Source organism: Chlamydotis macqueenii, chromosome 29, assembly GCF_036417535.1.
Source record: "Chlamydotis macqueenii isolate bChlMac1 chromosome 29, bChlMac1.mat, whole genome shotgun sequence".
Classification (NCBI taxonomy): domain Eukaryota; kingdom Metazoa; phylum Chordata; class Aves; order Otidiformes; family Otididae; genus Chlamydotis; species Chlamydotis macqueenii.
This window is the reverse complement of record NC_141584.1, coordinates 77,697-105,564: the sequence shown is the minus strand read 5'-3', so window position 1 is coordinate 105,564 and position 27,868 is coordinate 77,697. Positions and strand designations below refer to the sequence as shown.

Below are 27,868 nucleotides of genomic sequence, written 5' to 3'. Positions count from 1 at the left end.
CCTGACCTAAGGGACCTCGACTGCTGACCTGCTGCTCCAAGGACCAGCTCCAGCTATAGCCTGGTCAAATACAGTCACGTCCATTCCCATGGGCTCAGGATGACTCAGGATGGCTCTGGAAGCTTCCTAGTTTAGGGCGAGTGTTCTCACCACAGGGTTCCTCAGCCCTGCTGGTACCCCGGGCCGGGCACCCTTCAGTTGAGTTGACAGCCGTAAGACTCAAAGTCGCTGTGGATCCGTCCTCTTTTGCTGTCGAGTCATGTTTGGTGTCTCCAGGAGGACACGGCTGAGGGACTCACTAGGGTGTAAGACTTGCAGCACTTAGTTTGCAAGTTTGGGGCTTGAGGCCTTAGGGCATGGTCCCATTGCTGTTCAGATCAGGACTTGAGAAAGACTCAACTAACAGTAGGGAGCAGCAAGAATGGGCTGTTCCAAGGCAGGGGACGTGAATTTCATCGCATCACAGAAAGGTTTGGGTTGGAAGGGATCTTTAAAGGCCGTATGGTCCAACCCCCCCTGCCAGGAGCAGGGACATCTCCAACCCGATCCGGTTGCTCACAGCCCCATCTTGCATTAAGTTTTAGCCAACAGCACACCAGAGAAAGGGCCAGACCGTGTAGCTGACCCTGAGACCCCTCCGCCATGTCCAGCTGCCAGCCCTGCCTCAGTGCAAGCAGCCATGGGGCAGGAGGGCCCAGGACAGGTGGTGGCTGCAGGCTGCGGGTGGCTGGGGAGTCTGGACCAGCGATGATCAGACATGGGGGCCGAAGTGTTGCCCCCGTCCGCCTCGCAGGTGCCACGGCTGGGGGACACAGCCAGGGGCCATGGGGAGGTGGTTAGGGGTTCGGGAGCAGTGGCCTAGGGCTGTGGGAGGTAGGGGCTGAGCAGGGGCACAGTTCTCGCATCTCTGCCTCCCGCCTGCCCCCCATACCGGCAGGACCTGCTCCCGTGGCAGCCATGGCCGAGGGCCCAGCCAAGCCTTAGCATGGGGCAATGCCCTGCTGTACTGTTTTTGACTGGGACAGTGTTACTTTTAAGTGACCAAGGAGCTGGGAGGGGACTCGGCTGGGACAGCTGACCCCACCTGCCCAAAGGAATCTCCCAGACCATAGGAATAAAAACCTGGGAGGGAGAAGTTTGCGGGGGCTGCCATCGCTCAGGGACTGGCTGGGCACCCTGACACCAGGCCTGCCCGCAGCCGCCTGCTCCTCGGGCCCCTGCCACGCGGGGGCATCTCAAGCCCTCGGTCCTGTTCACCTCAGGAAACCGAGGCATGGGCTGGAGCGCATCCCCTCACCCACCCACATTTCCTTGGATTCTGTGTGTCTGGCTTCTACCCGGGTGTCCTGTGGATCCCCTCCAGCCCAGGGCAGGGGGAGGGAGATCTGACCCCTTTGCACCTGGGGCCTGCATGCAGCTTTGGGGGGCTGAGGAGCCTGGGGTGGGGGCACCGCAGGCTGGGTGCAGGTGCTCACCAGGCTGGGATCATTCTGCACCAGTTCCTAAAACTGAGGTTTTGCCCTCAGCTCAAGGAGGGCTGTTGGGGGTGGGGGCAGAGTTTGGGGAGGTGGCACAGCTTATCTGGGTGCTGCATAGTGGGAAACCCCTGGGACCCCCACATTGCATGTGGTGCAGTCTGTGCAATGGTAGGGCACAGCACGCGGGGGACGGTCGTGCAAAGATCTGTGGGGCAGCATCACCCCCACACGTCCTACACAGCGTACCCCGACCGCAGAAGGGGATTGGATGCCTCTGTGACGAGCAGATGCTTGTGCAAAGGTGCGTGTGCAAGGGTGTGCACGCAAGAGCGCGAGGGGTGCGTGCCAATGAGCCAGTGAGAGTGGGGGCACGCATACAGCACAGGTGTGCATACCCGGGCCCATGCTCACAGCGGGGAGCAGGCACATGTGCAGGTGTGCCCCCGAAACGTGTGCGAGCACGGCTCCAGGGCACAGTGTGTCCCTGAGCGCCCCTGGGCGGGGGAGAGGGTCTGGTGAGAGCGGTGGGGGCTCCCAACCTCTTGCACAGCCCTTCGCTTGTACGCGGTGGCCCAGGCTCTCCCCACCCCAAAGTCTCAGTCGCTGGGGTGCCCTTTGCCCGTGGCCCCTCACAGAGCCCTGCTCGCAGCAAGGAGGGGGCGAGCCCCCTGCCCAGCCAGGTAACCTGGGGCAGGGGACTGCAGGGCTGCTGTGTGGGCCCTGAGCTGCTGCGGAGGATGCCTGCTGCGTGCATTCATCATCGCTGTACCCCACTTTCCACCTCTCTGTGCCTGAGCCCCCCATTCCCTAAAAAGCCCCATCCCCTACAGCCTTTGCTGCCCCTGGGCCACCCCCCAGCCCCCTGTCCAGTGTCTCTCACCTACTCTCCCCCAGGCAAGCAGCCCTACTGCTGCCAGAAATGCTGCTCCCACTCCAGCTCCTACACCACCCACCTGCCCGTGTCTCCTGGGACCCCCTCCACCCTCTGGGACACCCACCCAGCCCGGGATGGGACCCTGGCGCCGGGATGTCTGGCGGGGGGGGCTAAGGCTGTATGGCACCCGGGGTTGCCCTGCCATGCCAGCGGAGCCCCTGGGTGTCACTAGGTCCTGAGGGCACAGTGGGATGGGAACCAGGCAACTGGGGGGCACAGGGAGGGGCTGGGAGCCACTGGGAGCAGGGCCCAGAGGGGAGGTGACCCTGGCAGCTCGCACAGCCACTGACCGTTGTGTCTCGCGGGCTGGAGTCCTGGGGTGTCAGGCCACCCTGGGGTCCCCAGCGGCTGAGGGTGGCTGCAGCGGGGTGCAGGCATCCCCCGGAGAGAGGCCCAGCCCCAGTATGGCCAGATCCTGCCCGGTGCCCGCAGAGCTTGGGGCTTTTCCTGGGGTGGGGCAGGCTGATGGTGATGGATATGTATTTAATGAACGGTGGAAATGAATCTAGGCTGTAACGAGCTCGGGGAGGTGCAGGGGGCATGGCAGGGGGCAGAGCAAAGGGCATCTGGGGGCTGCTGGATGCTGACACTGGGGAGGCGGGCGGCTGCCGGTACCGCAGGCCCCCCAACTCTGGTCAGAGCTGGAGGTGCTGGTGGTCCCAGGGAAGGCACCCATTTACTGCAGAGTCGAAGGTACAGGGGGCAGGGAGGACTGGGGCAGGGGGGGGCAAAGGGGCACTGGCAGCCAGAGCATCCATGCCTGACTTGGCGGTGAGGTGGGTCAGGCTCAGAGGGGTGCAGGGAAGACGCGGTCAAAATGCGCCAGCAGCAGCTCCACGGCCTGGTTCTGCTGGGCCATGCCCGCTGCCAGGCTGCCCGGCTCCCGCTCCGGCCGCAGCAGCGTCGGCCCAAACACGATGCCGATGTTCTGGCGCGTCATGCGGTTGACATCCACCCGCTCCATCACCCTGGGGAGGTGCAGGGTTGGGAAGGGGGGGTTCCCATGTGCCCCATCCAGCCCTGCTCCCCCTTCTGTCACCCCGGGGGGGGAGGAGGGGGGCGGGTCTGTGTGCCAGGGCTCCAGCAGGCCCTAATCCTGCTCCCCCCTTTCTCCCAGCTACCTCGTAGCTCATCCACCTGCGGGGCAGCTCTAAGCCCACCCCACAGCCGCCCGCAGCCCGGCAGCAGCTCCCCCCGCCCCGCTTACCGGCAGAGGTGAGCCAGGAGGTAGTGCAGGGTGGCGTAGTTGGCGGGCGGCAGGCTCTGCACCAGCTCAGCCACCCGCTCCACCTGCTCCTGAGGGTCTGGCAGCTCTTGTGGGGCAAGCCACAGCGGTCAGACAGGGTGGCCCCCCAGCACCCACATAAGCACTGCGGGGTGGGGGCACTTACTGACAGCTTCGATGAAGGGGTCAAAGAGCCGGTAGGGCACGAGGGGCTCGGGCAGCTCGCGGAAGAAGAGCTTAAGGGCACCGGTCACCACGTGGATGTCGCTCCATTCAGGGTCTGCCAGGCTCAGCCGCTCCTCTGGGAGGAATACGGGGGGTCAGCTGGTGCCTGAGCGTCCCCTCCCACCCCCCACCCCCGCAGCCCCAGCCACCCTGGCCTGGCCCACCCCCTGCCCAGCCACCCCGGCTGACCTTGGCACGGCTGCTCAGGGAAGACGTAGCGTCCATCCGAGGTCACGGCTCGCTCTGTGGGGACCAAGGAGGGCTCATGGGGGGAGAAGGCGCCCTCCCCCATCCCTGGGCACATGCTCCAACACAGTCCCCCTGTCCCCTCCTCAGCCCCCCATCCTGTGCCCCTCCCAGTCTCCTCACCCCGGTCCACGGCAAAACGCAGCTTCTGTATCACGGACAGGTTCCCATTGACCCGGTAGATCCCATCGACGTCAAGCCCTGGGGATTATGAGGTAGGGGGATGAGACATGGTGGGGGAAGTCAGTGCCATTTCAGGGGAAATGCCGGCTGGGAGGACCCCACCTCGCTCCTCGACAGCCTCCACGCAGAGCTGGACGAAGCGGGGCACTGCGGTCCTCTCCCGCTGCCACAGGGCGTCCAGGTGGCACCCGAACACCTGGTCTGGGAGACGGCAGTGCTGGGGGGAGCACTGAGACTGGGGGCGGGCAAATGGGGAGTGCAGGGTATAGAGGGACCTGGAGGGTCCTGGGGACCAGGAGGGTGGTGGTGAGGGCAGGGAGGGACACCAGGGTCGGGAGAGGACACTGGGACCAGGAAGGGATGCTGGACTTGGAGGGAGACTGTGACTGAGGGTGGCGGTGATTCTAGGATGAGGTGGGGGGATGATGGCACAGTTACTGGGCTCAGGAGAGGGACAGTGATCAGGAGGGAGTGCTGGGACTTGGGAGGGACACCAGGACTGGCGGGTGCACAGCGACACTGTTGTGGGGGGACTGGGAGCCACAGGGCCAGCCAGCCAAGGCTCAGCGGAGCACTCCAGTGCTCACTTTGGGGACATAGGAGGATGAGGGAGGGTCTGGGGAGGCTCTGAGGGACTTAGGGGGAGGTGCTGCAGCTGGGGGGCCCCACCTCGAATGAGCCCCTTCTCCTGCAGGCTCTGGAGCGGGGGCCGCTTGGCGATGAAGTGCCTCAGCTTGCTCTTCACCCGCTTCTTCTCTGAGGCGTCAAGGGCGTGGGGGGAACCTGGGGGGCACAGCGGGCCCAAGGCGTGGTCACGGTCACGCCAGCCCTGAGGTCTGCTCCCCACACCACAGCCACCCAACCCTACCTGGAGCCCTGGCCCCCTCGGTGACCCACGGTGCCTCATCCTCGTCCCCGCTGAGCTCCACCAGGTCCCCGACGTCCCCCCGGCGCAGCAACCCTGCAGGTGCATCCACGGGGTTCTCCAAATCCTGGGGGGGACAGGAACAGTCAGGGATGCCAACGGGGCTGAGGGCAGCCATGGGGAAGCCCTGTGCCCCCAACCCCAGGCACTCACCAGCTGGCGGATGACCCCCCAGATGGCCCGGGCCCACCCCTGGATGGTGGCCTCTTGGTCCGACTGCAGCAGGAACTCGTTACCAGTCACAGTGCGGAGCTGGCGGGGGGGCAGCAGGATGGGGGGCAGGGGCAGGGACACCCGGGGACCCCTAGAGGGGCCATGGGGACCCAGGCACTCGAGAGGTGCCCTGCTCCCCACCAAAAGGGTGGCTCCGGGGACACCCCTAACCCAAGCCAAGTACACGAGTGGCACCCCTTTGTCCCATTTTGGGGGGTCCCCTTCTCTGTGGGCTGCATTTGGGGGGATCCCTGTGATGCCCAGACTGTCCCACCCCCTCTGGGCTGTGCCCTATAGGCAGCTCCACACCTCCCCGCCTGGGGTACCCCCCTCACGTGGATGACATTCTTCTTGCTAGAGAGGTCACGGGCCCGATCCAGCGCAGCCCCCCGCAAATCCACGCTGCTCTCGGGGCGGCTGCTGGCAGGGCACTGGGGGGGGGGCACCAGGTGTCACAGGTGCTCTGCCCCCCCGTGTCTCCACAGCACCCCGTGTTGCCCTGCAGCGCTCTCCCCCCAACACCTCCCGATGCCCCCAGCCCACCCCCGTGCCCCCCACTCACCCAGGCAGCAGGTGCTGGCCCCTTGGGCTCCTTGTAGAAGACCAGGCTGTTCCCGGCCAGCACCAGCCAGGACACCCCCCAACTCTTCCTGGGGGCAGCAAGGTGAGGGGCACCCCCAACCCCTCCCCAGCCAGGGCTGGGGGGAGGCCTGGGTGCCCCTGACCCCAGCAGAGCCCCAGACAGACATCGCGGGCACCATCTGGGCACGGGCAGTGCCCCAGATCCACCCCCGCCCCCCTAGCCTGGTGCAGCTGAATGCTCCCCCCCTCGGCCCCCTCAGCTGCACAGAAACGCTCTCCTCAAGTGAGGATCCCTCCCCCGAAACTGGCAGAGACTCCCAGCTTCAATACGGACCTCCCCCAGCCTGGCACAGCACCCCCCCCTCCAGCACCCCAGCCTGGCACAGCCCTCTGCATCAGGAACCCTCACCCCCCACAGAGACCCCCCCTCCCAGCACAACCCCCCACACCAGGACCACCCCCGCCAGCACAGCCCCCTGCACCAGGACCCACTCCAGAGACATTCCCCCCCCCGCAGCCCGGCCCCTACACCAGGACCCCCCACAGAGATACCCTCCCCACCCCCCCCCCCCACAGCACAGCCTCCTCCCCAGCCTGGCCCCCACCTGAGCTTCCTCCCCCCCTCAGCGATCTTGGTCCTGTTGAGCGGCCCGGCCTTCTGTACCTCCTGCGAGGACAGGGACAGTGCTGCCCCTGGCCCCAAAGTGCCCCCTGCACCCCATCGCCCCCCGGCCCCGGGGTGACTCATGGTGGGCAGGGTGGGGGCACGGGGTGGGGGCTCGGCTGGGGCCAGAGAGGGCTGGGGGGCAGCTGCCTGCTCCTCCATGCTGTGGTGGGCAGGGGTCCGGCCGTGGCTCACCTGCAGTGAGGGGAAAGCGTGGGGGGACACAGACGTGGGCCTGCCCTGCTGCCCCCTTGTACCTTTCCCAGTACCTCCCGTTATCCATCCACTCTGTGACCCTCTCCCGTGCCCCCGCCTCCTCCCGCCTCTCCAGCCCCCTCGCTGTGCCCCTCAGCTCACGGTGCCATCGGGGACCCCTGCATCCCCGCAGCTCCAGCATGCCGTGGTCCTGGGGGGCTCAGCAGCGGGGATCGGACCCTGCGGGGGACACAGGGGATGCAGATCAGCCCAATAAGGCTGGGGCCCCCCCACCTCCCCAGGCATTAGCGCTGGCACTAATTGCCAGCCGGGCTGTGCTAGGGATAAGGGGGTGCAGTGGGGGAATGCGACCTGGAGGGCAGTGGAGGGTCATAGGAGCGAAGCTATTGGTGGGGGTGGAATTTGGGGGAATCAAGGGGCCACTGGGGAGGGCACAATGATATAGTGGATATAGGGGGATATGGGGGCACAATGCGTGAGCACCGGGAGGGGCACAGGGAACAGATGCTGCAGGGGAGAGGGGACATGGGGGTCAGGGAGGGATGGGGGTGTGCAGGCCCAGCTGGGGGGGCAGAGCCTGGCAGGGCAACCCCCATGCCCACCGCCTCCCGGTGCCGCCGGGGGGGCTTCCAGGAGGTGGCACCCGTCTGGGGATTGTAGAAGAAGCAGCGACCGGTGTCAGGGTCCAGGTGACGCTCCCAGGCCCCCAAAACCTGGAGGGGAGGCCCGGCTGGCACGGGGGGCTCAGTCTGGCTCACCGCCCGCTGCAGCTCCTCAAGGTTGCAGTAGATCATGGGGGCTCCCAGGGGGGTCACCTGGGGGGACAGATCCTGAACTGGGGGCGGGGCACAGGGGCAATGCCCATAGCAGACCCCCAGCCCCCCGCCTTGCCCCTGTCCACAAGCACCCCCAGTGCCCCTTTGCCCCCAGACCCCCAGTGCCTCCTTACGCTGCCCCCAACTCCCCCAGTGCCCCTTTGCCCCCAACTCCCCCAGTGCCCCCTTGCCTCACATGCCCCCTTGCCCTGCCCCCCAGCTCCCCCTTCCCCCAGCCGCTGCCCAACCCAGATCAGGGTTTTACAGTCCCAACCCGGAGTCGTTTGCCCCCACCTCTACCACTCGCCCCCCCCCCGCCCAGCTCCCACCTGCTGCCCATGGCAGCGCAGCGCCAGCCACCCTGGGCCCCTGCCCGGTGCTGCGGGCGGCAGAGCCCCCCCGCCCCCCCCACTTCCTCTGCTGCCCCGCAGCAACGAGGAAGCGGAGAGGGCGGGGTGGGGGGGTGAGGGGGTGGGGCAGGGGGGTGAAGTGAGGGGGCAAATTGGGGGGTGCAAGGGGAGGTGATGCAGGGGGGCGAGGTTGGGGGTGCAGGGGAGCGATACAGAGCGGGAAATTTGGAGGTGTAGGTGGGTGAGGCTGGGGAGTGAGGTTGGGAGGTGCGGGGGAGCACGGGCGAGGGTGCGGGGGCTCAGAGGGGCGCAGGGCTGGGGGCACAGGGTGGCCTCTGGGGACCCCCTGGCCCCCACTCACCCCAGTGCCCAGGGCCAGCAGCTCCTGTGGGGCCTGGCCCCGTGGCAGGGCTGGAGGGGACGTGGGCAGGGCCTCCCCTGGCAGCTGGCTTGCACTGACACAGAGGCCCACGGGACGGGTGGGGGGCAGCCTGGCCTCCGAGGTGGGGACACACAGGAGTGGTACTGCGGCAGCAGGCCTGGGGGAGCAGTGGAGGGTACCCGCCGACCCACACCGATGCTCCAGGTTACAGGCGGGGGGCAGAGACCACGACCCCCTGGCCCCAACCCTGTTTTCCCCCACGCGGACCCCTGGTACCCCCTGTCCCACCTCCTTGGTGTCTTCAAGTGCCTGCAGCCCTGTGCCCCTTGCACCTCCTGCACTCCAGCCCTGACCCCCAGTGCCCCCATAGTACCCCCAGCCCCACAACCCAGGACTCCCAGCATCCTTTCATCCCTACGCCCCCAACCTCTTGCCCCATGGCTCCATTCCCCCAGTCTCTCTGCCATCACGCACCCTCCAGCCCCGCTCACCCGTGCCCGCAGGCTGGCTGGCGGGCAGCGCGCTCTGTCTCCTGGTGTCACTGGGGTCCAGTTCGGCCACATAGGCAGCAGGGACGAAGAAGGGCCGAGCCCAGAGGGGCTTGCTGGCCCGTCTCACTTGCCACCAGTCATCGTTGGCTTTGCAGAGCAGCAGGAACTGCTCGCCAGCAGCCATGGCCACGTGCCGCCCATCCTCTGCGTGGTAGGCGTAGTTGTAGAGGGCACGGAGCACCACAGCCGGCTCGGCACGCCGCCACCGCCGCCCCTCCAGCCGCCACCGCCCTGACAGCATCTTCACTGGGCTTGGGGCGCCTGGGCACCGCTACGGCCTGGGCCTCACCGTCTGCAGGGCACAGGACCAGGGGTCAGGGTAGGGATGGGACTTACCAGACAATGTGCCCCATGGCCAGGCTGTGCCCCACAGCCAGGGAAATGCCCCAGGGCCAAGCTAATGCCCCACGGCCACGGATTCCCCCCACCAGCCATGAGGAACCATGTTCCTGGTGCTTGGGGGGCCAACGCCTGGCCCCAGGGTACGAGGAACTGGGGGTGCTGGGGCAGGCAGGGCTCAGGGCTCTGCAGGAAACCCAGCAGCTGCTGCAGGAGGAAGCAGCAAGGCTGCGGCTTCCTTGCACCACACAGCGTGGGGCTGGGGTGTGGGGCTGGGGGGCTCGGCCCCATGGCCTCTGGTCCCCTGGTCCTCGTCCCATGGCCCTGCCACCCCCCCGCAGCCCCTGATCCCCATCCCCCAGCCCTGTATCTCCCAGTCCCTTTGGTTCCCATCCCAGGCCCCCCAGGCCCCCCAGCCCCACAGCCCCTCCCCCAGCTCCGCGGCCCTACAGCCCCCAAGCCCTGCCTCCCCCCCAGTCTGAGGTGCACTCACCATCTTTGGAGCACCCGCTGCGCTGCGCAGGACCTGACACCGCTGGGACAGAGGGGTGGCGGGGGCTGCTGTGGGGTGCAGGTAGAGGACCCCAAATCAGCTTTGTCCCGCGGGGGGATCCCAGCCCGCTTGTGCCCCGCCTCCTCGCCCCCATTTCCCTTTGCTCTTTCTGCCCCACCGGTTCCAGGGCCACCTCGGGGGAGGGCGGTGGCGGTCGCGGCCTGCACAGAGCCCCCCGGCAGGATCCCCGGCGTGCCCCCCACCCACCTGCTCCTGCCGAGGCGGCAGGTCGGGTCTCCCCGAGGCGGCGGCGGCGGGTCCGCCTCCCCCCCGCCCATGTGACAGGACGAGAGGCGACGCCGGGGTGCTCGCCCCGCGGGGGGTGGGGGGCGCGGAGCTGGGGGTGTCCCGGGGCCGTGGAGGGAGGGGGAGGGGGGCGGTCGGGGTTCCCACGCGCCGGGTTGGGGGAGGGGGGGGGGGGGCGTGAGGCGCAGCACGGTGCTGCCGGCCAGCCTCGGCCACGCCCCGTGGCCATGGCAACCCCCCCCGCGTCGCCATGGCGTCCGGCGCTCTCGCGAGAGCTGCGGGCCCGGCGTGCCCCGCGCGCGGCCCGACTCCCCTCGTCACCGCCATGCGGCTGCGGCTCGCAGCGGGCGGCCCCCCCGCGCTGAAGGTGCTGGCGGCCGCCGGGGCCGCCGCCGCCCCGGTGCGGGTCCTCTGGGCCGGCCCCTCCGCGGAGAGCGCGCCCCTCCCCGGCCGGGACCCGCGGGCACCGGCCTCGCCGCTCCCCTCTGCAGAGCGGCCCCTCGCCCCGCTGGGCCCCCCGTGGGCGCCCGCCCTGGAGCTGGACAGCGGCACCGTCCTCTTCTCCCCCAACGCCATCTGCCAGTAAGTACCGGCTGCTGGGGGGGGGACGACACGGCCCCCAGCTGCTCCCCCGCCCTCCTCACCCCCCCCCCCTCACCCCCCCTTCCCCCAGGTTCTTCTTCCTGGCACGCGGAGAGGAGCCCACCGACCTCACCAACCAGTGGCTGGAGTGGGAGGCCACCGAGCTGCAGGTGGGTGTCCCGGGCGCATGGTGGCTCCCTCCCCCCGCCCGCCACCGGCCTGCCTCACCCCCTCTGTCTCTGCCCGCTCCCAGCCGGTGGCCTCCGCCGCCCTGTATGCCCAGCTGGTGCAGGGCAAGAAGGGGCTGGAGGCCGTGGAGGCCCTGGGAAAGCTGCTGGCCCACATCGAGCAGAACTTGTCTGGGAGATGCAGTGCCTACCTCGCTGGGGTGAGTGGGGAGCTCTCCCCGGAGAGCTGAGCTCACTGTGGCCTACCCTGAGGCAGAGCCTTGAGGCCCAGGGCCTGATCCTGCTTCTCTGACCCAGGGCACCAAGTCAGTGGCTGACGTGGTTGTGTGGGGTACCTTGTTTCCTGTCCTCCAGGATGAGACCAGCCTGCCAAGTAAGAGTGAAACAGACACCAACATGGAGCGTTCCTCGTCGTCCCATGGCTGTAAAAATAATGTTGTTCTCTCTCTGTACTCCTCAGGTGAGTTGCAGGCGCTGAGGACCTGGTTCCAGAGCATGACTCTCTCAGAGGCCTGCAGGAAAGCTGCTGACTCTGTTCTGATGCCCAAGGCACTGCAGGAGTTCAAGTCCTACCTGCAGAAGCAGCCTCCACCCTGTCTGGCAGTGGAGAGAGCCACCAGTAATGAGCCCGTGGTGCGGCCCTGGCCCAGGAGTGGGCCCCCGGGGGGTGGTGGTCTGACACGCACAGAGCCTCACTGGCACCAGCCTTCCTCACAGGAGGAAGAAGGTTCTGAGCGTGCCCTGACAGAGGAGGAAATCACAGCTGCTGCGGACGCTTGGGCCCGCGGTGCTGCGACATTGCCCAAGCCCTGGCAGCCTCAGAAACCTGTGTGAGTCCTGAGATGACAGGAGAGCTGGCTGTCCCAGACCTCCGAGGGGCTTGGCGGGGGCTCCCGGGCTGATGCGGCATTGTTCTGGGGTGGCCCTGTTGCTCTTTGTGCTCGCCCTGACTGCACCTGTCCGTGCCAGGCTGCCCGTGGAGGGCATGAGGAATGTCCTGATTACCAGCGCTCTGCCCTATGTGAACAATGTGCCCCACCTTGGCAACATCATCGGCTGTGTTCTCAGTGCTGACACCTTTGCCAGGTGAGACCCTGGCTGCGGGAAAGCTCCCTGGGGCTGGCAGATTGTCTTGGGCGGGGGAACGGGGGGGAAGGTGTTGTACTGCCGCCAGAGCCTGCCCAGGTGTCACAGGGCCCTGCCTGCAGGTATTGCCGCCTGCGGAACTGGAACACACTATACGTGTGCGGCACGGATGAGTACGGCACAGCCACTGAGACCAAGGCGGTGGAAGAGGGGCTGACACCCCAGGAGATCTGCGACAAGTACAATGCCATCCACGCTGACATCTACCGCTGGTTTGACATCTCCTTTGACTACTTTGGCCGTACCACCACGCCATACCAGACCACGTGAGTGGCTGCATGCCCTGGAGTCTCGCATGCAGGGGCTGGTGCTGGGGAACGCTGCGGGAGAACCCCAGCATGCCTAGCTGAGGGAGCTCTGTGGCTCTCCAGGGTTCCCTGGCTGATGAGGGCTGCGCCCCCGCCCCCCCCCCCCCCCCCCCCCCCCCCACCTTTCTCTGCTCTCCTAGGATTGCCCAGGACATCTTCCAGCGCCTGCTGACCCGTGGTTTCCTGCTGCAAGACACCGTGGAGCAGCTGCGATGTGAGGACTGCCAGCGGTTCCTGGCCGACCGGTTTGTGGAGGGCACCTGCCCCTTCTGCAGCTACGAGGAGGCCCGGGGGGACCAGTGTGATAAATGTGGCAAACTCATCAATGCTGTGGAGCTGAAGGTGGGGGACAGGATCCCTCTGGGGTGCACCCCACAATGACCCACTCCCTCCACTTTGCCTGGGATCCCCAGGCTTGTACTGGGCTCCCTCCAACGCGTGTTCTTCCCCCTGCCAGAATCCACAGTGCAAGCTCTGCAGGGGCATCCCTGTGGTGAAACCCACCCAGCACCTCTTTCTGGACCTACCCAAGGTGAGCTTCATCCCTGGGGGAGTGGGGAGGGGCTGGGGCACCACGTGGTACCACTGACCACGCCTGTGTCTTCCCCCGCAGCTGGAGGAGCAGCTGGAGCCCTGGTTGGAGCAGTCCTGGGCCACGGGCGACTGGACAGCCAATGCTCGCTACATCACTCGCTCCTGGATCCGGGATGGGCTGAAACCCCGCTGCATCACCCGTGACCTGAAGTGGGGCACACCTGTGCCCCTGGATGGATTCCGTGACAAGGTGGGTCTCCCCCCGGCCCCTCGGTTGCAGCGTCTGTCCCCAGGTGCCCTGCCTGGGGGGTCGCCGCTCATGTATTGCTCTCCCCCCAGGTTTTTTACGTGTGGTTTGATGCTCCTATCGGCTACTTGTCTATTACGGCCAACTACACCGACCAGTGGGAGAGGTGGTGGAAGAACCCACAGCAGGTAGGAGCCTGGTGCGGCTGCAGGGTGGAGGTAGGGGCAGAGCTGGATGCCAGGTGCCCACTGATGTACCCCCCACTCCACTACCTGCCAGGTTGAGCTCTACAACTTCATGGCCAAGGACAACATCCCGTTCCACAGCGTCATATTCCCCTGCTCGCTGCTGGGCGCTGATGACAACTACACCCTGGTGAACCACCTCATTGCTACAGGTACCAGGGGGTCATCAGGGACCAGGGAGGTCTCCACGCTTCCCCACTTTCCCTCCATACTGGGAACAATCTAGTCTGTCCCGCACAGCATTTGCCCTCCTTGACTTGGAAGGCCCTTTGAGCTCAGCGTTGAGCCTGTGAGCACTTTGCTAGTGTCTCCCTGCATTGTGGGGCCTGCCTCCCCCCTCCCTCCCCAGAGTACCTGAACTATGAGGACGGGAAGTTTTCCAAAAGCCGAGGTGTGGGAGTTTTTGGGGACATGGCCAAGGACACGGGCATCCCTGCGGACATCTGGCGCTTCTACCTGCTGTACCTGAGGCCTGAGGGGCAGGACAGTGCCTTCTCCTGGAGTGACCTCATGCTCAAGAACAACTCAGAGCTGCTGAACAACCTGGGCAACTTCATCAACAGGTTCTAGGATGCCCTGGTGGGGGCAAGAGAGGGAACTGTCTACAGCCCCAGGCTGTGCTCATGCTTGCTCTGCCTCTGTCATCAGAGCTGGCATGTTTGTCTGCAAGTTCTTTGGTGGTACGGTTCCAAACATGGTCCTGACATCTGATGACAAGCGGCTCTTGGCCCGCATCACCCTGGAGCTGCGCCAATACCACCAGCTGCTGGAGAAAGTCCGGTGGGTAGCCAAAACCCCGGGGCTGAACTGTCATCAGGGTGGGACCTGACCTACAGCAGGTGCTCAGCACCCCGCCCTTGCATCCCCCCAGCATCCGCGACGCCCTGAGGTGTATCCTTAGCATCTCTCGCCATGGCAATCAGTACATCCAGGTGAATGAGCCCTGGAAGCGGATCAAAGGGGATGAAAAGGACAGGTAGGGAAGATATCAGGGGGGATGGCAGGGCAGGACCAGAAGGTGATATTGATGAGGGTTTCCTGCCTCTGCAGGCAGCGTGCAGGCACGGTGACCGGCGTGGCAGTAAACATGGCTTCCATGCTCGCTGTCATGTTACAGCCCTACATGCCCAGCATCAGCTTGGCCATCCAGGGGCAGCTCCTCATCCCCTCGTCCTGCTTTGTCCTGAGCCAAGACTTCATATGCACCCTCCCACCCGGGCATTGCGTGGGCACCGTAGGTGGTGGTGGGGTGGGGAGAAGGCAGGCTGCGCCCCCTCCCCAGGCAGTGCATGGGGAAGATGGGTGGTGCTGGCCTTGCGGAGGTAACCCCTCTTCTTCCTGGTTCCAGGTAAGCCCCCTTTTCCAGAAGCTGGAGAATGACCAGGTTGAAGCCCTGCGCAAGCGCTTTGGGGGAGGGCAGGTGAGTCCCCCCTGGCCTTGGGCACCTCTAGGCCTCTCCACCTCTGCTTTCTGTTTCTCCTCACTCTCTGACCTTTCCTAGCCTGAAGATCTTGCTGTAGAGCCCCAGGTAACCTCAGGGGGGCTGCAGCAACACACCTCTCCCCAGTGTGAGCTGGGACCAGGGCTGATGCCTATTTCTGTCCTTCCCCAGCCCAAACCCCACCACCCAGCCTCAGAGACCCTGGTCTCCTCAGGTGACCCCCAGCTGATCCAGGAGCTGACAGAGGAGGTGGCCAAGCAGGTGCGTGATTGGAGCAGGGGGCTGGCCCTGTCTTACCCTTAAGCCCCCAAAACTCTTCTCATCCCACCCCCAACCTGCCCCAGGGCAACCATGTGCGGCAGCTGAAGGCCAACAAAGCCGAGAAGGCGCAGGTCGACATGGAGGTGGCCAAGCTGCTGGAGCTGAAGAAGCAGCTGTCTCTAGCAGAGGGGAAAAGCCCCGAAGGCCCTGTGCCTAAGGGGAAGCGGAAGAAGTAGCACCTGGCTCCTCCATGCCAGGTAGTGGCCCCACTGCAACCCAGGGACCAGACTGGGCTGTGGTGGCTGGTGGTTACATGTGTGTAATAAAGTGCAAAAACTATACAATCGCATGTGGAAGCAGTGCCCTCACCGCAGCATCAGTCTGTGACAGTGGGGCAGCACCCCTACAGTTCATGGCTGCTCCAGGTCCACAGGGGCAGCAGAGTCCTAGCTCCTCCCAGCTGCAGGGCAGCACCAGTGCCTAAGCTCAGCGCAGGTTCACGATGCGGTCGATGAGGGCAGCCCGTGTGCGCTCCACCTCTGCGCTGAGCTGCCTTATCTCTTCCCGAAGCCGCTCATTGTGGGCCATCAGTTCCTGCACCCGCTGCTCATTGGCCCGCTCCTGGCGCTTGGCCAGCTCTCGACTTGCGGCCGTGCTGCTGCACCTCTTCCTCTTCGTCCCGCTCCCTGCAGCTGCCCCCATCTCGTCCTGCTCTCTGCCCGGCTGGGGTGGGGAGTTCCTGCCACAGGCTGGGCCCAGTGGTCCCACTGCCTCTGTGTTGCTCTCCGGCCCCAGCAGCTCCAGCAGCTCAGCAGCCAGGGCAGCATCCAGCTCGCAGCCCCCCGGACCACCGCCAGCCCCCTCTGTGCCCTGCAGCAGGGCCACCTCTGCCTGCAGGGAGACAGGAGGAGCCAGGCCCAGCGGTGACAAATGCCCCCCACCCCCCTCCCTGCCCTGCCAGGCGTGTTGCTGGCCCCACAGCTCACCTGCTCAGCCCCCCAAGCTGGGGAGGGCCCACCGGGCTCTGCTGCCACCAGAACCTCCTGCAGGTCCTGGTACCAGGCGTCCAGCTCCCAGCCAGGCAGGGCGCTGGTGGCCCCCCCCGCAGGGGCTGCCATGCTCAGCTCCAGGCCAGTGCGGGGCTGGGGGGTGGTGGGAAGAGGGAGGCGAGTCGGGCCGGGATCCTCAGCTCCGGGGCACTGCTCCCCGCGGGGGCCCGGTCCCGGCAGCCCCAGGTTGTGTGCGTTCCCCCGCCCCTTACCTGCTCTCAGGTGTGGTGGTCGACAAGGATGCACTTTCTCCTGGATGCCTGGGGAGGGAGAGCAGCCGGGTCAGGCTTCGCTCCCACCCACTGTGGGGGGACGGGGAGGGCGAGGGGGAACGCGGGGCTCCCTGGGGGCTCAGGACCCCTCCCTGCTCCCGGAGGTATCGCCTCCGGAGCGGGGGGCGCCTGCACCGTGCGCAGCGCCTCGCCTGGCTCCCTGGACTGGACGGAACAGAAGGGCTCCAGCAGCACCGCACCTTCCTGGGCAGCCCCAGCTCCCCACGGCCCCGGCCCGAGTGCTGCTCCCCGCTCATCCTCGTCCGCATAGTCCCGCCCGACTCCGCTACGCCGCCGCCCGCCCAGTCCGCCCGCAGCCCCTTTTCAAGACTCAGCCGCCTGACGCAACCACTGGCGCCGGCCGCAGCCAACAGGCGCCCATCGCGCCGTGACTCGCGGGGCGGGGCGAGCCAATGGGAGCGGGCGGAGGGGCGGGACTCGCGCCCGCGCCCACCCAGCGGGAGGGGCCCGCGCGCCGAGTCACGCGGGCGGATGATGCAACTGCTGGAAAGCGGCCCCGCCCCGCCTTAAAGAGCCCGCAGCCCCACCGCGGGGAGCGGCGGGGCTGAGGCGAGCGGCAGCGGCCTCGTACAGCCCCAGTCCCGCTCAGAGCCCCCGGGCCCAGTCCCGGGGCATTCCCGGTGCCTGTCCCACCCCCACTGCGCGAGGCACGCCGGGACAGGCCGCCCCCCACCCCCATATGCGCGGTGCGCGCTGCCCAGCGTATTCCTGGCGGGAGTGGGCGGGAGCGGGCCCACGGGAACCGGTAGCCGGTGCCGCCGCCAACCCCACCCGCCGCCACCATGACCGCAGGTGTGCGGGGGGAGAATATACGACACTGGGGCGCCCCGCCCCCTGGACACGCACCGGCGCGGGCCCCGCAGCACTCCCGCCCCACGGGGGGCAGCCATGCCCCCAGCCCAGCCATGGCTAGCTCGGGGGCCCGACTCGCACCCTGCCATTGCCTGCTCGAGGGGGACGTGACCCTCACCCCCTGCCAGGGCTCGGCCTCCGGTCCCCCCTTCTCCAGGGGCTGGGCGGTGCGGTGACCCCCGCACCCTCCCTGAAATGCTCCCATGGGTGTGGGGGCGCCAGGGGTCTCCCTGTCACTGCAGGGAGCAAAGGCGCAGCCTGAGGCTATGGGGGTGGGAGGGAGCAGGACGCTGGAGTCCCTTTTTCCAGAGGTGTCTGCATGCCTAGAGTGCCGCCCCCCCCCGGGCTGTCAGGCCCCGCGTGGGCCCTGCTCCTGACGTGCGGAAAACGGACTCCACAATCTGTAACATTGTAAAGTAGGTATGTTTATTCAGTGCTGGGCAGCACGGGGGGTAGCCCCGCCAAAATCGTGCCCCGCCTGACGCGGCAACTCACTTTGAATTTATACATCCAGGTGTTACATACACATGAAGTCAGGCCAGTCAGCCTCACCTCTGTGCCTGGCAAGGTCATGGAGCAGATTCTCCTGGAAACCATGCTAAGGCACATGGAGAGCATGGTGACAGCCAACACGGCTTCACCAAGGGCAGATCGTGCCTGACCAATTTGGTGGCCTTCTATGACAGGGTGATGGCATCAGTGGACAAGGGACGAGCAACTGACATCATCTACCTGGACTTGTGCAAAGCTTTTGACACTGTCCCGCACGACATCCTTCTCTCTAAACTGGAGAGACATGGGTTTGATGGACGGACCACTCGGTGGATAAGGAGTTGGCTGGATGGCCGCACTCAGAGAGTGGTGGTCAACGGCTCAATGTCCAAGTGGAGACCGGTCACGAGTGGCGTCCCTCAGGGGTCCGTGCTGGGCCCGGCCCTGTTCAACACCTTTGTCAGGACATGGACAGTGGGATAGAGTGCACCTTCAGCAAGTTCGCCGACGACACCAAGTTGTGTGGTGCCGTCGACACGCTGGAAGGGAGGGATGCCATCCAGAGGGACCTTGACAGGCTGGAGAGGTGGGCCTGTGCCAACCTCATGAAGTTCCACCAGGCCAAGTGCAAGGTCCTGCACCTGGGTCATGGCAATCCCAGGCGGAAATCCAGGCTGGGCGGGGAATGGATTGAGAGCAGCCCTGAGGAGAAGGACTTGGGAGTGCTGGTGGATGAGAAGCTCAACATGAGCAGGCAATGCGCCCTTGCGGCCCAGAAGGCCAACCGCATCCTGGGCTGCATCAAGAGGAGTGTGGCCAGCAGGTCGAGGGAGGTGATTCTCCCCCTCTACTCTGCCCTGGTGAGACCCCACCTGGAGTACCGTGTCCAGTTCTGCAGCCCCAAACACAAGAAGGGCATGGACCAGTTGGAGAAGGTCCAGAGGAGGGCCACGAAGATGATAAAAGGGCTGGAGCACCTCTCTTATGAGGACAGGCTGGGAGAGCTGGGGCTGTTCAGCCTGGAGAAGAGGAGGCTCTGGGGAGACCTGATAGCGGTCTTCCAGTACCTCAAGGGGCCTACAAGAAAGATGGGGAGAGGCTGTTCAGTAGGGCCTGTTGCGATAGGACGAGGGGTAATGGTTTTAAAATAGAGGGCGGTAGATTTAGATTGGAAATTAGGAAAAAATTTTTTACCATGCGAGTTATAGAACACTGGAACAGGTTGCCCAGAAAGGTGGTGGAGGCCCCATCCCTGGAAACGTTGAAGGCCAGGCTGGATGAGGCTCTGAGCAACCTGATCTAGTCAGGGATGTCCCTGCTCGTTGCAGGGGGGTTGGACTAGATGACCTTTGAAGGTCCCTTCCAACCCTAACCATTCTATGATTCTATGATTCTATGAAGTTTCGCAATACGCCTATAGATATGCATGATCTATCCTCACTTCGTATTAAAATTAGTCCCAAGGGGTCATTTTCATAAACTCGCCCCACCTGCGCTTGCGCAGTGCCTCCTGGTGGTGGTCGTCGGGGGTCGTGGGGATGAAGATGAGCTGATCCTCTTTGTCACCGCTAGTAACCCTTTGTTTTCGCGCAGACTCGGTTATGCTTTGGTTCTTGTCCAAACCGCAGGGTCGGTTCTGGCTGGTTCACGCAGAAGGCCCCTCCGCTCTTATCAAGAACTGTCCTTGGGAGGGATACAAGACTTCTCGCTTTAGATAGTCTGCAGGATGGCTGGTGTGGGCGTAATCGTGCGATGTTCGTGATTTTTTGGGGTTTTACTTTCAGTGGGCGCCCAGGTGCATTTGGTGGTAAATGTCGAAGCCCTGTTGGTCAGGGAAAGCCCGGAGCCCCGATGTCTGTGGTGCTGTAGATGCGCTGCCAATGGTCGGTGAGGAGCAGCAAGAGCTTGACAGGCTGGCACTTTCAGTGTGGGAGCAATCGTCCGATGTTCGTGTTTTTTTGGGTTTTACTTTCAGTGGGCGCCCAGGTGCAGCTGGTGGTAAACGTCAAAGCCCTGTTCGTCAGGGAAAGCCCGGAGCCCCGATGTCTGTGGTGCTGTAGATGCGCTGGGAATGGGCGGTGAGGAGCAGCAAAAGCTTGACTGGCTGGCACTTTCGGTGTGGAAGCAATCGTCCGACGTTAGTGATTTTTCGGGGTTTATTATCAATGGGCGCCCATGTCCTGTTGACGGTAAACGTTGAAACACTGCTCGTCAGGGAAAGCCCGGAGCCCCGATGTCTGTGGTGCTGTAGATGCGCTGCCAATGGCCGGTGAGGAGCAGCAAGAGCTTGACTGGCTGGCACTTTTGGTGTGGGAGCAATCGTCCGACGTTCGTGATTCTTCGGGGTTTTACTTTCAGTGGGCGCCCAGGTGCAGCTGGTGGTAAACTTCGAAGCCCTGTTGGTCAGGGAAAGCCCGGAGCCCCGATGTCTGTGGTGCTGTAGATGCGCTGCCACTGGCCACTGAGGAGCAGCAAGAGCTTGAGTTGCTGTCACTTTCGGTGTGGGAGCAATCGTCCGACGTTTGTGATTTTCCGTTTTTTTTATTAAGTGGGCGCCCATGTCCAGTTGACAGTAAACGTTGAAGCACTGCTCGTCATGGAAAGCCCGGAGACCCGATGTCTGTGGTGCTGTAGATGCGCTGCCAATGGACACTGAGGAGCAGCAAGAGCTTGACTGTCTGGCACTTTCGGTGTGGGAGCAATCGTCCGATGTTCGTGATTTTTCGGGGTTTTTTGCAGAGGGAGCCCAAGTGCAGCTGGTGGTAAATGTCGAAGCCCTGTTGGTCAGGGAAAGCCCGGAGCCCCGATGTCTGTGGTGCTGTACATGGGCGGCCAATGGCAGGTGAGGAGCAGCAAGAGCTTGAGTTGGTGGCACTTCCGGTGTGGGAGCAATCGTCCGATGTTCGTGATTTTTCGGGTTTTTTTTTCAGTGGGCGCCCAGGTGCAGCTGGTGGTAAACGTCGAAGCCCTGTTCGTTAGTGAAAGCCGGGAGCCCCGATGTCTGTGGTGCTGTAGATGTGTTGGGAATGGCCGGTGAGGAGCAGGAAGAGCTTGAGTTGCTGGCACTTTTGGTGTGGGAGCATTCGTCCGACGTTCGTGATTTTTCGGGGTTTATTTCCAACGGGCGCCCAGGTTCAGCTGGTGGTAAACATCGAAGCCCTGTTGGTCAGGGAAAGCCCGGAGCCCCGATGTCTGTGGTGCTGTAGATGCGCTGGGAATGGGCGGTGAGGAGCAGCAAGAGCTTGACTGGCTGGCACTTTTGGTGTGGGAGCAATCGTCCGACGTTCGTGATTTTTCGGGGTTTTTTGCAGAGGGAGCCCATGTGCAGCTGGTGGTAAACGTCGAAGCCCTGTTGGTCAGGGAAAGCTCGGAGCCCCGATGTCTGTGGTGCTGTAGATGCGCTGCCAATGGCCGGTGAGTAGCAGCAAGAGCTTGAGTTGCTGGCACTTTCGGTGTGGGAGCAATCGTCCGACGTTCGTGATTTTTCGGGGTTTTTTTTTCAGTGGGCGCCCAGGTGCAGCTGGTGGTAAACATCGAAGCCCTGTTGGTCAGGGAAAGCCCGGAGCCCCGATGTCTGTGGTGCTGTAGATGCGCTGGGAATGGGCGGTGAGGAGCAGCAAGAGCTTGAGTTGCTGGCACTTTTGGTGTGGGAGCAATCGTCCGACATTCGTGATTTCTCAGGGTTTTTTTTCAGTGGGCGCCCAGGTGCAGCTGGTGGTAAATGTCGAAGCCCTGTTGGTCAGGGAAAGCCCGGAGCCCCGATGTCTGTGGTGCTGTAGATGCGCTGGGAATGGCCGGTGAGGAGCAGCAAGAGCTGGAGTTGCTGGCACATTCGGTGTGGGAGCAATCGTCCGACGTTCGTGATTTTTCGGGGTTTTTTTTCAAGTGGGCGCCGAGTTGCAGCTGGTGGTAAACGTTGAAGCCCTGTTTGTCAGGGAAAGCCCGGAGCCCCGATGTCTGTGGTGCTGTAGATGTGTTGGGAATGGCCGGTGAGGAGCAGCAAAAGCTTGAGTTGCTGGCACATCCGGTGTGGGAGCAATCTTCCCACGTTCCTGATTTCAACATCATCCAGTTCAACCATTATAGCTTGATATTTCAGGAACCTTTGTGGGGAAATCCAATGCCCTCCTTTTGCTTCAAGGACCGCAGATACAGTCTGGGAAACTAGGACAGTCATTTTCTGGCCTAGAGTGAACTTTCAGGCTTCTTGAATGTTTAGAATGACAGCTGCTACTGCTCTCAGACAGCTGGGCCACTGTCGTAGTTCAGCCCCGATCGGGACCAGACTACACAGTCTCTCTCTCGCTCCCCCCACCCTCCGAGAGAATAGGAGAAGATGATATAAGAAAAACGGCTCGATTTGAGATAAGGACGGGAAGAAATTTTTAAAGTTACCGTTACAGGCAAAACAGACTCGACTTGGGGAAAAACACTCATTTATTTCTAAAACTAGCAGGAGAATGAGACAGGGAACAAGATAACCTCCCCCCACCCCTCCCTCTTCCCGGGCTTAACATTATCTCTACTACCTTCCCCTCCCGAGCGGCATGGAGGGGAGGTCGGGGGCGGGGGGGGGGGAATGGGGGTCGCAGTCATTTCATCACGCATTGTTTTACGCCTCTGTGTCATCGTCGGGGGAAGAACTCCTTGCATTCCTCCTCTGCTCCAGCGTGGGGTCCCTCCCACGTCCACAGTCCTCCGTGAAACTGCTCCGGCGTGGGTCATCTCTTCCACGGGGTGCAGTCCCTCTAGAACAGCTGTCCCAGCGGGCCCTCCATGGGCCACAGCTGCCTTCAGGCCTCTACCTGTTCCGGCGTGGGGTCCTCCACAGGCTGCAGGTGGATCTCTGCCCCTCCGTGGACCTCCATGGGCTGCAGGGGGACAACCTGCTCCACCATGGTCGTCACCACGAGTTGCAGAGGAATCTTGGCCAGGAGCCGCATTACTCCTCCCCCTCCTCCTTCACTGACCTTGGCGTCTGCAGCCGTTCCTCACAACAGGCTGGCAGACGCCTCTCAGGATCCTTTTTACATCTTATTCACTTCAACTGCTCCTCTCCACTTCTTGCAGCCAGGCTGGGCCGAGTTGGGCCCAGTCGGCTGCCCGGCGGGAGGCCAGAGGGTGAGGCCTGCAAGGCCCACAAGGCTCGCGCTTCCCCCTCTCTGCCCCCCGCTCAGCTGCTTCACATCTCTCCCTTTTTTTTTTTCTGTTTCCCCCTTCTTAAATATGTTATCGCAGAGGCATTATCACAGAACATTCTGCTACCAATTGGCTTGGCCTTGGCCAGCAGTGGGTCCGCTCTAGGCCCGGCCAAGTCCACTGAACAAAGGGGAGCGACTTCTAGCAGTTTCCTACAGAAGCTACCACCTTAGGCCCCCCCCCACTAACAAAACCAGAACAGCCACCCTTTCGCAGCGGCATCCAGCTGTTTGGAGAAGTATGCTACCGCCCGTCTGTATGGTCCCAAATCTTGTGCCAATATTCCTAGTGCCATTCCTTGTTTTTCGTGGGAAAATAGAAAAAATGGCTTACTCACATCAGGAAGTCCCAATGCTGATGCCGACATCAGGGCTTTCTTCAGCTGATGGAAGGCTCGATCTGACTCAGCATCCCACTGGAGATCCTTTTGGTTAGCTGCTATCAGGGAATAGAGTGGCTTAACAGGCAGACCATAATCACATATCCAAAGTTGGCACCACCCCGTCATTCCTAAGAATGTCCGTAGTTCCTTTATAGTTTGTGGTCGGGGGCTTTGGCATATGGCCTCTTTCCGGGCTTGTCCTAGGATCCGTTGTCCGACACTGATCTCGTACCCCAGGTACGTGACCTGGGGTTGTAACAACGCCTGTGCCTTTTTCTTAGAAACCCGATATCCCTGTAGTCCCAGGAAATTTAACAGACTCACGGTCCAAATGACACAGGATTCTTTGGTTCTGGTTGCAATAAGAAGGTCGTCTACATAATGTAAAACCTTCCCTTCTTCTGATGGTGGTTCCCATGATTCCAAGTCCTTTGCTAGCTGATTCCCCAAAATTGTGGGGCACGAGAAGTGCCTGCTCCGGAGGCTTCTTGCGAGCAGCGCTAAAGGCAGGCAAACATCGCATTTCTGTGCTTTCCTGAACAGCTTGCGCTGGGACAGTTACAGCCGTGTTTTGCAAGCTGTCCGGGGTTCTGAGGCACTAAAAGTGCGGATGTGTGGCGACTGTCCAAGACGAGAGCCGGCTGCTCTGAAAGCCCTTCCTGCTCTTCACGTACGCTTTCTAGCAGCTCTACGGACACACACGTCAGCCTCTTCACTGTCCTACACAGCTAGCACGCTGGCAGTTACCGTCAACTTGGAAGCAGCCGCGCAGAAGGCAGTCGCCCTGCAACCGGCGAACAGCGCATCATCGCGGCTACACGCGAGCTGGCCGCACTCGGAGCTTTCGCGGCTCTTCTCTCGCTCTTTCCCGCAGAGCTCCGGCGATGCACAACTCGAACCACGAAAGCTGCAATGAGCTTTGTGCAAGCTGCGCAGAAGAAACAAGGCACTAAACCTGCAAATGTCCAGCTAATCTCCCACATGAAAAGGGTCAGCAAGGAAAGCTCTTGCTGCTCTTCACTCGCTCTTGCTAACAGCCCAGAAGCATTGCGACTCTTCTCTGGATGATTTGCCCACCAACACTTCACATCAGCTAAAGCCGGCTGCCCGGAGGAAAAGAGGCTAGGAAAGATCGTAGAAGGCACGGTTGTTGCCGCACGAGAAGTGCCTGCTCCGGAGGCTTCTTGCGAGCAGCGCTAAAAGCACGCGAACATCGCGTTTCTGTGCTTTCCTGAACAGCTTGCGCTGGGACAGTTACAGCCGTGTTTTGCAAGCTGTCCGGGGTTCTGAGGCACTAAAAGTGCGGATGTGTGGCGACTGTGCAAGACGAGAACCGGCTGCTCTAAAAGCCCTTCCTGCTCTTCACGTACGCTTTCTAGCAGCTCTACGGACACACACGCGTCAGCCTCTTCACTGTCCTACACAGCTAGCACGCTGGCACTTACCGTCAACTTGGAAGCAGCCGCACAGAAGGAAGTCAGACAATTACTCCAACACCGGAAGTGCATGCTCTAAAAGTTCTTGCTGCTCCTCACCGACTCTTCCCACCACATCTACAGGCTCAGAAACATTGAGTCTCTGGGCTTTCCTCCACCAGCAGGACTCTGACACTTACCATCACCTAGAGCTGCTGCACAGTGAGAAATAAATCTTAAAAATCACGAACTCAGACGATTGCTTTAACACCAAAAGTGCCACCTCTGAAAGTTTACTGGTGTACATGGTTGCAAAAGTCAGAGTCCTGATTGTCTAGGAAAGAACGGAGCCCCAGTGTTGCTGGGCTTGTAGATGCGGTGGCAAGAGCCACTGAGGGGTTTTCAGAGCTGGCACTTCTGGTGTGGGATCTATCATCCAACGTTCATGATATATAAGAGTGTTTTCACTGGGCGGCTATAAGTACACCGTGGTAAACGTTGGAGTGCTGGTGTTCTAGGAAATCTCGCAGTCCCAATATTTGTGAGCCTGTAGATGCGGTGGCAAGAGCCGGGCAGGAGAAGCAAGAGCTTTCAGAAATGTCACTTCTGGTGTGGGAGCAGTCTTCTGATGTTTGTGATTTTTAAGATTTTTTTCAAAAGGGACTGCTGAGTTGAGGTGATGGTAGACGTCGGAGTCCTGGTGTCCCAGGAAATGCCGGATCCCCAATGTTTGTGAGCCTGTAGATGTGGTGCCTAGAGCTGGTGAGAAGCAGCAAGACATTCCAGAGCTGACACTTCTGGTGTGGGAGCAGCTGTCTGACATTCACCATTTTTAAGCTGTGGTTTAACACTAGGCGGACAGCTTGAGCTGGTGTTAAACGTCAGAGTCCTGGTGGTCTAGGAAATCCCGGAGCCCCAATGTTTCCTGGCCTGTAGATTTTTTTTACGCCTGTAGATCTTTACCACCCTGTCCTGGTGGTCTAGGCAAGCCCGGAGCCCCAGAGTTTGGAGCCTGTATGTGTGGTAGCAAGAGCCGGTGAGGAGCAGCAAGGGTATTCAGAGCTGGTCACCATGTAACAAAAGGTTCAGGATTTTTAAGATTTTTTCCCACTGAGCAGTAGGGACTGTTTCTCACTCCTTACAAATGAGTCCTTCGTCAGGAAAAGAAAAAAAAAACAGACTTCCTCTTCCATTAATTGTTTCTCTAAGCTATATGGGTACGTGACTATGTTTTATAACTGTATTCTTGTCTGGTTCTGGCTAGGATAGAGTTAATATTTACCTGAGCTGGGTGGAGTACTGAAGCTGGTAGCCCCTATGGCTGGGATAGTTAACTAATTAGCTAACTGCTGGGGCTCAGTATGTAAGTGAGGAGGGTGGTGAAAGGAGCCTCCTGCTACGTGGAAGAACCTAGGTGTGGAGATTTGTTGTAAGCCATTATACTATATTTGTATTGCATCACTGTTTTGTTTTCTTCTGTCATTACTGTTAAATTTACTTTTTGTTCAATCTCAACCCACGGGTTTGGTTTTTTTCCTGGTTTTCTTTTGTTTACCAAATCTCCCCCTGTTCTCTTGGAGGGTGGGGGGGGAGTGAGAGAGAGACTGCGTAGTCTGGTCCCGATCGGGGCTGAACTACAACAATTCTTTAAGAGCATACATATATAGTTGTGATTAACTTATTGTCCCCTATATCAATCCCCCCTTTTTATCACACTAAGTAAATTCTTTTACTTAAACAGTTTCCCTGAATGATATGAAGCATCATACATGGTTTTGTTTAGTGACGGGGGGGCCTAAGGTGGTAGCTTCTGTAGGAAACTGCTAGAAGTCGCTCCCCTTTGTTCAGTGGACTCGGCCGGGCCTAGAGCGGACCTGCTGCTGGCCAAGGCCAAGCCAATTGGTAGCAGAATGTCCCATGATAATGCCTCTGTGATAACGTATTCAAATAGGGGAAAACAGAAAAAAAAAAAAAAAGGGAGAGATGTGAAGCAGCTGAGCGGGGGGCAGAGGCACAGAGGGGGAGGCGCAGGCCTTATGGGCCTTGCAGGCCTCACCCTCTGGCCTCTCGCCAAGCGGCTGACTGGGCCCGAATTGGTCCGGCCCGGCTGCAGGAAGTGGAGAGGAGAGGAGAAGTGAATAAGATGTAAAAAGGATCCTGAGAGACATCTACCAGCCTGTTGTGAGGAACGGCTGCAGATGCCCAGGTCAGTTCAGAAGGAGTGGGAGGAGTAATGTGGCTCCTGGCCAAGATTCCTCTGCAACTCGTGGTGACGACCATGGTGGAGCAGGTTGTCCCCCTGCAGCCCATGGAGGTCCACGGAGGGGCAGAGATCCACTTGGAGCCCGTGAAGGATCCCGTACTGGGGGAGGTGGATGCCTGAAGGCAGCTGTGGCCCATGGAGGGCCCGCTGGGACAGCTGTTCTGGAGAGACTGCACCCGTGGAAGAGATGACCCATGCCGGAGCAGTTTCAGGAAGGACTGTGGCGTAGGGGTGGGACCCCACAACAGAGCAGGGGAGGAATGTGAGGAGTTCTTCCCCCAACCATGAAGCAGCAGCGTAAAACAACGTGTGATGAACTGACCGCAATCCCCATTCCCTCTTCCCCCTCCTGTGCCACTCGGGGGGGGGGAAGGTAGTAGAGATAATGTTAAGCTTGGGAAGAGGGAGGGGTGGAGGGAGGTTATCTTGTTCTCTGTCTCATTATCTTGCTGTTTGTAGTAATAAATGAATAGTTTTCCCCAAGTCGAGTCTGTTTTGCCCGTGATGGTAACTTTAAGGATTTCTCCCTGTCCTTATCTCAAACCTCGAGCCGTTTTTCCTTACGTTATCTCCCCCTGTTCTCTCGGAGGGTGGGAGGAGTGAGAGAGAGACTGCGTAGTCTGGTCCTGATCGGGGCTGAACTACGACAGTGTTACTTTCTTAAACATTCTCCAAACCCATAGGTACAGCACAATAGTTAATATTAATAAAACTCCTAAGCTAATCAATAAGATCACAACGGGGCGCACCATAGTATTAAGGATCCCTGTTGCCTCTGTCCCAGCCCCACTCATGCCCTGAGTACATTTCCATTTTGTGCATAACCACAGTGGCCAAGTTTAAG

The 27,868-nt window shown here is 61.8% G+C and overlaps 3 protein-coding genes across 8 annotated transcripts; 1 reads left to right on the top strand and 2 right to left on the bottom strand.

Moving 5' to 3' along the window:
* Positions 1–2,480: 2,480 nt before the first annotated feature.
* ARHGAP9 (Rho GTPase activating protein 9) lies at positions 2,481–9,146 on the bottom strand. Of its 4 annotated transcripts, none has more exons than XM_086768903.1 (15): positions 8,930–9,146; positions 7,494–7,706; positions 7,033–7,110; positions 6,617–6,870; positions 5,992–6,079; positions 5,765–5,860; positions 5,370–5,468; positions 5,160–5,283; positions 4,961–5,074; positions 4,394–4,492; positions 4,232–4,309; positions 4,052–4,105; positions 3,804–3,938; positions 3,620–3,725; positions 2,482–3,380 (listed from the first exon to the last, which is right to left on the bottom strand). In XM_086768903.1, exons 1-15 carry the CDS (start codon positions 8,999–9,001, stop codon positions 3,200–3,202), a joined length of 1,791 nt encoding a protein of 596 aa, XP_086625029.1. In that variant the 5' UTR covers positions 9,002–9,146; the 3' UTR covers positions 2,482–3,199. The 4 variants fall into 4 exon arrangements, with proteins under 4 accessions (XP_086625030.1, XP_086625031.1, XP_086625029.1 ...); XM_086768906.1 differs by lacking the exon at positions 8,930–9,146 and adding an exon at positions 8,418–8,568 and having other exon boundaries at positions 2,483–3,380; XM_086768904.1 differs by lacking the exon at positions 5,370–5,468 and having other exon boundaries at positions 2,481–3,380.
* Positions 9,147–10,443: 1,297 nt separating this feature from the next.
* On the top strand, positions 10,444–15,423 carry MARS1 (methionyl-tRNA synthetase 1). 2 transcript variants are annotated; one of them, XM_086768851.1, is made up of 21 exons: positions 10,444–10,709; positions 10,801–10,879; positions 10,963–11,097; positions 11,195–11,270; positions 11,358–11,530; positions 11,615–11,727; positions 11,867–11,983; positions 12,106–12,309; positions 12,492–12,693; positions 12,809–12,883; positions 12,965–13,135; positions 13,225–13,320; positions 13,412–13,529; positions 13,727–13,940; positions 14,026–14,157; positions 14,249–14,353; positions 14,428–14,611; positions 14,726–14,797; positions 14,879–14,905; positions 14,990–15,079; positions 15,163–15,423. In XM_086768851.1, the coding sequence occupies exons 1-21, from the start codon at positions 10,453–10,455 to the stop codon at positions 15,313–15,315; spliced, it is 2,793 nt and encodes a 930-aa protein (XP_086624977.1). In that variant the 5' UTR covers positions 10,444–10,452; the 3' UTR covers positions 15,316–15,423. The 2 variants fall into 2 exon arrangements, with proteins under 2 accessions (XP_086624977.1, XP_086624976.1); XM_086768850.1 differs by having other exon boundaries at positions 11,358–11,727.
* DDIT3 (DNA damage inducible transcript 3) lies at positions 15,383–16,695 on the bottom strand. Of its 2 annotated transcripts, XM_086768852.1 has the most exons (4): positions 16,601–16,680; positions 16,341–16,388; positions 16,066–16,221; positions 15,383–15,970 (listed from the first exon to the last, which is right to left on the bottom strand). In XM_086768852.1, the coding sequence occupies exons 3-4, from the start codon at positions 16,195–16,197 to the stop codon at positions 15,566–15,568; spliced, it is 537 nt and encodes a 178-aa protein (XP_086624978.1). In that variant the 5' UTR covers positions 16,198–16,221; positions 16,341–16,388; positions 16,601–16,680; the 3' UTR covers positions 15,383–15,565. The 2 variants fall into 2 exon arrangements, with proteins under 2 accessions (XP_086624978.1, XP_086624979.1); XM_086768853.1 differs by having other exon boundaries at positions 16,066–16,388; positions 16,601–16,695.
* Positions 16,696–27,868: the final 11,173 nt, after the last annotated feature.